The following is a 10,076-nucleotide window of genomic DNA, read 5'->3' on the forward strand; positions in this document are numbered from 1 at the left end:
AGTGCTCCTGATGCTCCTGGGCCTTGGCCTCCAGATTTCAACACGGTGATGGCTCCTGTCAGACGTGGTAGTACCTGACAGACTGCACAGCAGCTATTCCGTACGCTCTGTTCATTCGCACGTGTTCCATCGGCCCCTTCCGCTAGTCGCACGCTGCCGTACAACACTAATGACCACACTGTTCACTGCTCGGCGCCCAGTGCACGCCACGTACCGTTGCCGTTGCCGAGCAGCGCGCGGCGGCATGTGGCGGTCCTCAAGCAGTCAAGCACCAGCACGACTCCACTCCACGGAACACGAACCAACAGCCCAACAGGCACGGGCAGACGATAGTGGCTCCTCTCCCTGACCGACTGACCTGACCCGCCGCTGCAGCTGAGCGGAGGGCAGGCCAGCGAGATCGGGCGCCGATTTCCTCCGGCCGCGGACCCACCGTCCAGCCAGCGGCGCGGGTCATCAGGTCAGCGTGGTGCACGGGCACTGACACGGACCGTCAATTTATGGACCTACTGCTGCGACGCAGACTGGGCTGGGTGTGGGTGGAGAGATCTTTCAGGATCGAGCAGGAGCAGTCGAGCACAGGCACAGTACTACGAGGCGCATGCGCGCTCAGGGCAGCATCATGGGCGCGTTGGTTTCCCGGCGCGCTCGCCAACGCCAACCAGCGGCCGGCGACCCCGTGCGCTTTCGCAGATCACAGCACAGGCCGCGACGACAGTGACACGCCGCGCCAAAGTCACCGGCGGGGCCTCGTGCTCCTGCTCCTGGACGCGGAAACACTCTCTAGTGGGCGGCAGCGCGAGGTGGACGACGACCCGGCTAGGGCTTAAGAGAAGTCGTCCCCGGCCCCCTCCCTCCCTCCCGTCCCGTGGCTGTGGCTGTGGCTGTGGCTGTGGCTAGGCAACTGCCTACTGGCTACACCCTCTGGAGTCAGGAGCCAATTGCATGCATCAGTGCATGGGAGCAGGTCGTCGCAAGGCCTCCACTTTTCACACGCATCTAGTGCTACTAGGCGTTTTTCTATTTCCTTTGAAGAATTGTTCATCTTCCAGTTTAGGTAGCCATGCCTGTGGACTGTGGTGTGTGAACCGAATGCATGATGCATGGCCATATACTTACTGTGTGTCGTTGAATTTAAGACAACCGTCTCAACGTTCAACCACGGTTACGCAACCATTTGTTGAATTTGCGAGGAATAATCATGTAAAATCCTAGTGTTAGTCAAGTTCCGAGTGTGGCCCAGGCATGAGAAGCCAGGACGACTGACCTGGTCTATGTAATGTTTGTACTCGCACGTACACAGATTGATTGCCGCCATTTTTCAAGTACGTGGGTGTGCAGATTTGCTTGTAGCACCAGCACTCCAGCTCAATCATGGACGACGCTGGAACGCTCAACGCAACCACGCATGCATATCCACAGGTCACTCGAATGCTATTCTCTGGACTACTGGTACCTCGATCACTCAGTGAGTCCGTGTTTTGCGTTTGTCAATGCACCATCCTAGGCGCTTGGAGTCGAACGTCGACTGGCAGTCGTAAGCACCAACTCCTGAGAAACTTAGTACTTCTAGACCCGACAACTTTTCTGTAGTACCGAAGAAATACATACACATCGCGAACACCATAATTTCTCAAGAATTTCCCGGCCATTGGAAAGGCACCGTCCAGATAGCCACGGAGATGTATGGCCACCTAGACCACAAAGCTACGTCAATATTGGTCGTTTCTTTTTATGTAATATCGAAACATGAGGTCTTTTTGTTAGGATGGTCTAGCTTCGGCTATGTTAGGTCGACCTCCTTCGGCGCTCGATAGAAGCGCGTTGTATGTTTCTTTAAACTCTTCCCCTTAATACAATGATACGCAAATCTTTTACGTATTCGAGAAAAAAATAATTTCTCAAGAATTTTGTTGGAAAACCCAGCCAGTCACCACGTGAACAACAGACTCCAATGAGTAAAACACTACCGGGACCGGAGCTTTGCCGTGTGCCTAGGGCACACGGCAAAGCCACAAATACACTCGGCAAACTCTTCGCCGAGTGTAACACTCGGTAAAGGGCACTCGACAAAAAATCCATCAGCAAACTAACTTTGCTGAGTGTTTTTCGTCGGGCACTCGGCAAAAATTTTATCGGCAAACTAACTTTGCCGAGTGTTTTTCGTCGGGCACTCGGCAAAGACGTTGCCGAGTGCCCAAAAAATACTCGGCAAACTTTTTTTTTAAAAAAAAAACAAGCACCGGCCGCCACCACCGGCCGCTCCAACCACCGGCGTGCACACAAGGAACTTCACCGAAGCCGACGTTGGCCGCCGACCCGAAGCCAACACCGCCCTCTGTCCTGGATCCGCCGTCGCCGCAGTCCTGGATCTACCGTTGTCTGATCTGCACCTGGACGAGCCGAGCGGTCCGCCGCCACCGGATCTGCACCTGGACACGTCGAGCGGCCAGTCGCCGCCAGATCTCGCCCGCGCGTCGCCGGAGGTGGATGAGGCTGGCCCTCGAGCACTTCTAGGGCCTACCGACGGAGCCTGCTCGACCCTCATGCACCACCTCCACTGGACCTCCTCGTAGATCCACCCTTGCCGTACCTCCACCACGTAGATCCGCTTGAGCGCTGCTGCCTTGGAGCCGCCAGGACACGAGGAGCCCCGCCGGTGATGGGTGCGCTAGGCCTCAGCCCCAGCTAGTGAGCGCCCCAACTGGATCCGCCGGTTGTGCGACGAGGGAGGGAGGAGAGGCACCACCGAGAGAGTGAGTGGGAGGCCGGAGTGGAGAGGGAGAGGGAGGCCGGAGTGGAGAGGGAGAGGCGCCACCGAGAGAGGGAGTGGGGGCCGGCCGAAGTGGAGAGGGAGGAGCGCGCGGGGTGCTCAGGTGGGGACTGGGGAGGGGCGCTGGGGAGGGGACTGGAGGGAGGGGCATTTGATGATATTTTTTTTGTTTGCCGAGTGTCTGATCTGGACACTCGGCAAAGTTTTCAGAAAAAAAGATTATTTATTTGTTTGCTGAGTGTTTTAGATCTGAGCACTCGGCAAAGTTTTTTTAATTTTTTTTTCTTTTTCAGAAAAAATATTTTATTTCTTTGCCGAGTGTTCTAGATCTGAGCACTCGGCAAAGTTTTTTTTCCCATTTTTTAGTCTTCTTCTTTTTCAAAAAAAATGATTTTATTTTTTTTGCCGAGTGTTTTTTTTTTACACTCAGCAGACCATATCTTTACCGAGTAATTTTTTTTATCTTTGCCGAGTGTTTTTTTTGTTGACACTCAGCAAACTCCTTCTTTACCGGGTGTTTTTTTTACCGAGTGTTTTTAGCTCAGCACACGGCAAAGAGCTTCTTTGCCGAGTGTCCTAGAAAATGCACTCGGTAAACATAAAAGTACTCGGCAAAGAGCCGGTTTCCGGTAGCGAAATAAAAGACCACACTTCTAGGAAGTCTGCAATAATGCACCGCACACGTATTCTAAAGTTAATCTGTATGCCTAATCACCATATATACTAGTCTGAACTCTGAACAGCATACAGGTTGTTGATTGGGAACAGGTGAGAACGACGGTCAGACTTCAGAGCGAGCACAGTTGGATGTGAACCAGACACTTGTGCAGAGGCTAGGTGAGCCGGCCGGCGGGAGAGTAATCAATCAACAAATTAGTGGTGGTTTCTTGCAGACAACAAAGACCGATGTTACCTAGAGGTAATTATCTACAATCAACTTGTTTATGACTAACGGCAAAAGAAACCATATAAAATCATTGCGCTTATAAAAATGCATCTGCATGGTGCACGTACTAATCAACGATTAGTAGAGAGATAGACGATAGATGAGATGAGACGCTTGTCCAACAAATCCATCTGTTATTTACTCCTTTTAAGGAAGCAAGTGTGCTTACTTTGGCTTATAAGATACTAATTGCATCATCTACGTCAAAGCAGCTGTCGGCCTTCTCGCCTCACCCAAGAGGGAGAAAATATGCTGCAAATCACATAAAGATCGATGCTGCAATTTGTCATATAAAAGTAGATGTAGATGTGATTTTGGCTTGGTTTAAGTATATGCGTGCAACACGAGCTCGTCTTTTATATACGTGGAGGACACATATATGTTATCGTGTGGCACTGAAAAGTTCTTCGTTGTTAGTTCCACGGCCCTTAAATTTTGGTTTCCTTGTTGACAAAAAAAGAAAAAAATGGTTTCCTGCGGTTTGCGCTGCCCCGGCAGTCCGCTGGCGTGCGATGCTGATCAAGTCTTAAGTTTATTCATGCTAAAAAAAAGTCTTAAGTTTATTCTTTCACGCATGCATCTTATGTCATTTAGCCATTCTTTCTTATCATTTTTAAATCTTGTAGTAGTACTGTACTATAGGGCAAAACTTTGTCCACGGACACCGTTCTTCTGTGGTATTGGTTGGTCTACACCGTCAATGTTCATATTATTAAGGAAAGCATGCATCTTTACCATTTAGACACCGCAACAACTAAAATGTTTATTTCTTAGTCTGGGAGACAGAAAGATGGATGAATACACCAAATTGCATCTGGTGCCTTGGCTCAACTACATGGTGTGAGTGAATCCACTTTAGTAGGATGAACTCGACCTTGTCCTCTTCCTCCTCCAGGCTCCATCCATCTCCCTCCTCTCTCTCCGGACCTCCATTTGCCAACACCCCATTGCTTGCTTGCTCGTCGCCTCGGTTCACTCCTCTCCTTCTTTATCACGTGAGAAATAGAGGTCAGAGGGAGGGGGGACAGGAGGAGGAGGATGAACGAATAAGGTTATTGTTAAATAAACTTTCAATATATATATATATATATATATATATATATATATATATATATACATACACACACACACTACAGTTTTTTTTTATCTCCCATGCATAGACATGTACGACAACCTATGTGAGCCTTGGATTAAAACTTTTACAGAGATTAGCATTACAACGGCTACTTGGAAATCCTAAATCCTCGGTAATTTTTGAAACCAGGAGCACACAAACCAGAGTGGAGGCTTTGGAGCATCACTCTCGAACACTCGTACTTCGCTTTCCTTTTAGCACAATTGCTTGTGGAATAGCAGTCGCGCAAAAGGAGCCAAAGAAAGCAACACAAACCAGTAACATCTACCCTCTCGTCTGCTTGTACGTAGATCAATCAACGGTCAACACAGACATGCTACATGATCCCACAAGCACAAACCACACCGGACGCTACGAAGGAATGTATTAGCAAAGATGATGTAAAATAGATCTATCAATTCCTGTCAATCAATATATAATGCTTTCAAGAACTGGCTAAATAGCCTTTTCAAATCTCACGGGACGGTATTGTACGGTACATATGCTGCATGAGCACACTGGATGACAGATGATACAGTACATAAGCTTGGTCGAATTGCAACCTGTAAATTTTTCCTCTGCAACTGCGATCTATTTAAGCACCTTTAATAAAGAGATATAGCATTTAAAGAAGAGGAAAATCAAGCTGGGACAGATACAGACGAATTTCACCAGACGAGAGACAAAGATAGGGTGAAAAGGATGGTGGCTAGGAAGACAGCAGGAAGTTTCATGGTGATTTTTTTTTGTGCCACGACCGTGGTGACCTACTAACCTAGCTATAGTGCTATCCCTCCAAAATGTTGCTTTCGGCCACCTCCTGCTCCTCCGGACGTGTTAGCTAGGGTTTGCTTTATTTATTTTTTTTCCATCTAAGAAGATATAAATATCTCAAGTTGTATGGCTAAATGAAGGAGGGAATAGATAATGCTCTCAGCAAGCACAATTTAACCTTTGCTTTGAGTCTGAGTACTGTTTCGTTGTCTAAAATTGTCAAAGTTAGGCAAAAAAATTGACTCACGACAAATTACTTGACGTAAGGTTATTGTAGTCACACCTTTGACTTGATTGAAGAAGTCGAACGAACACACTTGTCTGAACCACATGTAATCTGCCAATACTAGATAAAAACGTTCCATGAAAAGAAATGGTCTAAAAAACGCATGGTTAATTGTCGCCTGTCCTGCCGCAGTAATATGCTGAGCCTAACCCGTCCCCATCAAACAGCAACACACGACACCCAAAGGGTCTAGTCAAAGCGAGCGAGCCCGGCCCAATCCTGACCCAGCACCAGCAGCAAATCGTGTTACCGAGCAGCCCAATCGACCCCGCTCGGCGCGGCCCACCCGCGATCACGAGGCCACCACCGCGCGCGCGCACGCAGGAGAGGCGCGCGGGGCCCACCCGTCCCGTCGGAAGCGAGCGCTCGGCGGACGCAACGTCCCAAAAGGAAAACTTTTTTTCCCTCTCCTGTCCTGTCCCTTCCCCACACGAAGCACGTGCGCGTTTTTCTCTCGAAGCATTCATGGCGGGCCCCACCCCCGCCCCCCACGCCATTAAAATAAATTAAATTACTCACCCTCCCTCCTCCGCCAGCGAAAACGAGGATAAACAATTTCGAGCAATCGATTCCCTTGGGCTTTTAATCGCGGGATTTGGGTGGAAACCGCGGGGTCCTTTATAATAGCGTGGGGGCGCGGCGTGCTCACACGAGGCCCGCGCTTACGAGCCAGAGAGAGATAGGAGGCTAACCACCGCTGCTGCTGCGACCTGCGAGTGCGAGGAGCAGCGCACGACGTCCTGGGCGGAGGAGTTGGAGCCGGCGGCGCGGAGATTTGTGCTTGACCGGCTGGGGTTGGGGGTGAGAGAGACAACCGGCGATGGCGGCGTCCGCGAGGCCAGGGGAGAGGGCGACCAGCTTCGCCGTCGCGTGCAGCCTCCTCAGCCGCTTCGTCCGCCAGAACGGCGCCGCGGCCGCCGAGCTAGGCCTCGGGATCAAAGGTGAGCACCGGAATCCGGCGGTGTCGGCGGGCCGGGTCTGCCCTGTTGTGAGACCTGGCTCCTCCTGTAGTTCTGGGTGTAGGGGGAGATTTCGAAATCTGGGGGGTCCAGTTTCGATTCCTGTGGGGGGGCGTGTTGTGAGATCTGGGCGGGGCCTTGGTTATCCGGTTTGGAAACCTCGTTTTCGGGCTTCGAATTTCGCACTCCCTTATCCGGCTTTGTTTTTCTTCTTCTCAGGCGAGGTCGAGCAGCAGAGGATGCCGGCGACAATTAACTTGCTCCCCGGAACGGAGGGCGAGGAGGCCGAGAGGAGGAAGGAGACCATGGAGCTGTTCCCGCAGAGCGCCGGGTTCGGCGTCAAGGATGCTGCTGCCCCTAGGTGCGTACTGCTGCTTTACATCATTTATAAATCCATTTCGATTCTGGTTCGCGCGACAGTTGTTTGGTAGCAGTAGAACTCGAACCTAGCTGTGTTAGGTCTCATGGACAAAAGGCCAAACAATTTGACTTTGGAAACATAGTAATCTGAGTTTAATGAGTGTTCATAGGTGAAACATGTTATAAGGTGGTCTGAAATCTAGTTGACCCGGATGGTAAAAAACAGACCCGTGTGTAAAGCATCCTTGTAGTTCGGTTTCTGTGATATTCCCTGGTCAAAACTGTATCTTTGTAGGAGTAGTCTTGAAGTGTCTTCTGTAAGAAGCAACAAAACGTTTCCTTTTATCAGACAAAGCAACCGACATGCTCAGAGTTGTTTAGATTGTATACCTAATGTTTATCATTAACTACCTTGCTGGTAACAACTTAGGAGGGGTTAATCTGAGATGGAACCCTGCCATCCATGTGAGATAAGGTCTTTTAACCAAGAGAAAGGAAAAGAGAGTAGACAATCGATTTGCTAAGCTGAAGTAGTGTTCTACAAGCACCGTTGTTCTCATTGTTCTTCTCTGTAATATTTGTCAGGGAGCAAGAAAATAAAGAGAAGCCTAAGCAGCTCACAATCTTCTATGGCGGGAAGGTGCTGGTGTTTGATGATTTCCCTGCCGACAAGGCAAAGGACCTGATGCAGCTGGCCAGCAAGGGCAGCCCTGTGGTACAGAACGTTGTTTTGCCTCAACCTTCTGCACCTACTGCTATCACCGACAAGGCAGTGCCTGCCCCGGTCATCAAGCCTGCTGCTCAGGCTGATGCTAAGAAGCCTGCTCGCACAAATGCTTCTGGTAAATACTCCTCCCTCTGCTTCTGTTCTTACTTAGTTGAAGTTTTAAAATATGATTGGTGAACTTTGTTATTTTCCGATTATTGATCGAAACATGTCTTTTCTTTTGTAGATATGCCTATTATGAGGAAGGCGTCTCTTCACCGCTTCCTTGAGAAGAGAAAGGATCGGTAAGTTGTGGTTGTGGTGATTGTTACTTTCATTATGGCGATTTTTTTTTCAGTGTTGTATTTGGAACTAATTTGTGCCCTTTTATTCCTCAGTCTCAATGCAAAGGCACCATATCAAACTTCTTCTGATGCGGCACCAGTGAAGAAGGAGCCCGAGAGCCAGCCATGGCTTGGACTAGGACCGAATGCCATGAAGTCCAACCTGAGCCTGAGCTAGTACACAACAACACAGCCAAATAAGACGGCACAGCAACCTCACCAAGCTTCTGCAGAATGATCTGAGATTTGCTTTGCCACTAGATCGAGTACCGAAACCATAAATATTCTCTCGTTATCGTGTTTTAGTGTTCTGTTTAGGTCGTGGTTCGACGCCCTCTTGTTACATAGTTCTGGATGTAAAGAAAAGTAGCCAGCCAGTCCTGACCATCACCGGGAGTCCGAGAGAAGTTTTTGGGGGGTGTTTAACACACGGCGACTCTGAATTGGCCATGCTAGGAAAATGATAGCGCAAAGAGAAGTATATGTATTTTCTAAAAGCCAGATCGTTTGGCTCTAGCCTTGATGTATGCAGAACAAGTGATTGTAATGGATCCTGAGTATATCCTCATTGTATTGTTGTTGTTTTCTGATCACATGGCTTCGCAAACCCAGGTTTGTTTGGATTCTTGTTATGTTCCTGCTGCTGCAAGTCTTTGGTAGTTTATGGTAATAACTGGAGCAATCTAGGTTGTAAAACTACAACCAATTCATGAGAATCTGTTATCTGTCTCTGTTTCTTGCTTGCGCCTCCAACTATACAGTTTGCTGCCAAAAAAAGAACATATTACCCACACAATCGATCCGTGCGACATTTGAGTCTGTAAAGAAAGTGAACTTGATATGACTTATGAGACAGTTTTACCTTCTTGATTCACCTAATAATCATGCAGATAGATATAGCCATGGAAGGCAGCACGTGAGTCAGAGAGGCGGTAGGTTGAGTGGCGCTGTCCGGTTGAAGATAGAGGGCCATAGCTGACTGCTGAGGAGGGTAGGGAGGAGGAAGATGCACACACGGGCATGACTTGTCCCTGATGCCGGATTCTTTAATCAAAAGGCAGAAGCACCGATGGAGATGGAGCACATGTGAGAAATAGGGAGGACGGATTCTTCCTCTTCCTGACAGCTAACGCAACGCGTTGGAATAATATAAGAAGAAAAGGCAGCGGCAAGTTGTTTGGAAACTGCGTGGGGGGACGAACAAGCCCGGGGACGGACACGCGACCCCACCTCGCCGGCCCAACTTGCTGCTGCCACTGCACTGCCAGCCATCGACTTGTTCGTTCCTATAGTAGCAGGACTTGAGAGTCCAGCTTTTGATTGTTTCTTGTGGAAAGTTTCTGCGCCTTTGATCATTGGTTCTTTGACTGAATTTCGTATAAAAAAAAAAAGGTTCCGCGAGTGAGCTGAGGTCTACACGAATGAATCTAAAACCATTGCATATAAATAGTTCAGGGATTCAGACAAGTGCAGTAAACAACTCCTGCTAAGCGTGCATGTGTTGTGTTGTGGGTTGGCTTGTGTGTCACTCGTTTCTTTGCGTGACGCGCATGACCAACCAAAACCAAACCATGCAATGTAATGTCGTCGAGAAAGGAAGAGAACCATGTGCGGGTTTGTCCATAAGCCAAACTTTTCTCCAATTTCTTTGTGGAAAAAGAAAAAAAAATGCGTACCGTCCGCTGGTCCAGGGAACATGGTGCCCTGGTTTTCAGGATGCAAGCGTTCTTGGTCGTACTGAGTACTAGTAGTGGCCCCATGCCCCCATCTAAGAGCAAGACTAATAATACAGCCGGCTTGCTGGCTGTAAGGTT

General features: G+C 49.0%; 1 protein-coding gene across 1 annotated transcript; it reads left to right on the plus strand.

The window, feature by feature from the left end:
* Positions 1 to 6,479: 6,479 nt before the first annotated feature.
* On the plus strand, positions 6,480 to 8,855 carry LOC136534403 (protein TIFY 10b-like). The gene is made up of 5 exons (XM_066526845.1): positions 6,480 to 6,834; positions 7,072 to 7,213; positions 7,798 to 8,054; positions 8,166 to 8,223; positions 8,317 to 8,855. Exons 1-5 carry the CDS (start codon positions 6,714 to 6,716, stop codon positions 8,438 to 8,440), a joined length of 702 nt encoding a protein of 233 aa, XP_066382942.1. The 5' UTR covers positions 6,480 to 6,713; the 3' UTR covers positions 8,441 to 8,855.
* The last annotated feature ends 1,221 nt before the right edge of the window (positions 8,856 to 10,076 follow it).

The sequence above is a fragment of the Miscanthus floridulus genome, unplaced genomic scaffold (assembly GCF_019320115.1).
Source record: "Miscanthus floridulus cultivar M001 unplaced genomic scaffold, ASM1932011v1 os_1914_1_2, whole genome shotgun sequence".
Taxonomy (NCBI): Eukaryota; Viridiplantae; Streptophyta; class Magnoliopsida; order Poales; family Poaceae; genus Miscanthus; species Miscanthus floridulus.

Bases quoted from the DNA above. Each gene is read 5' to 3' on its own strand.
- LOC136534403 (XM_066526845.1), top strand. From the start codon at position 6,714: ATGGCGGCGTCCGCGAGGCCAGGGGAGAGGGCGACCAGCTTCGCCGTC. The intron at 6,835-7,071 runs GTGAGCACCGGA...TCTTCTTCTCAG, and splicing joins GCTAGGCCTCGGGATCAAAG to GCGAGGTCGAGCAGCAGAGG. The intron at 8,224-8,316 runs GTAAGTTGTGGT...TTTATTCCTCAG, and splicing joins CTTGAGAAGAGAAAGGATCG to TCTCAATGCAAAGGCACCAT.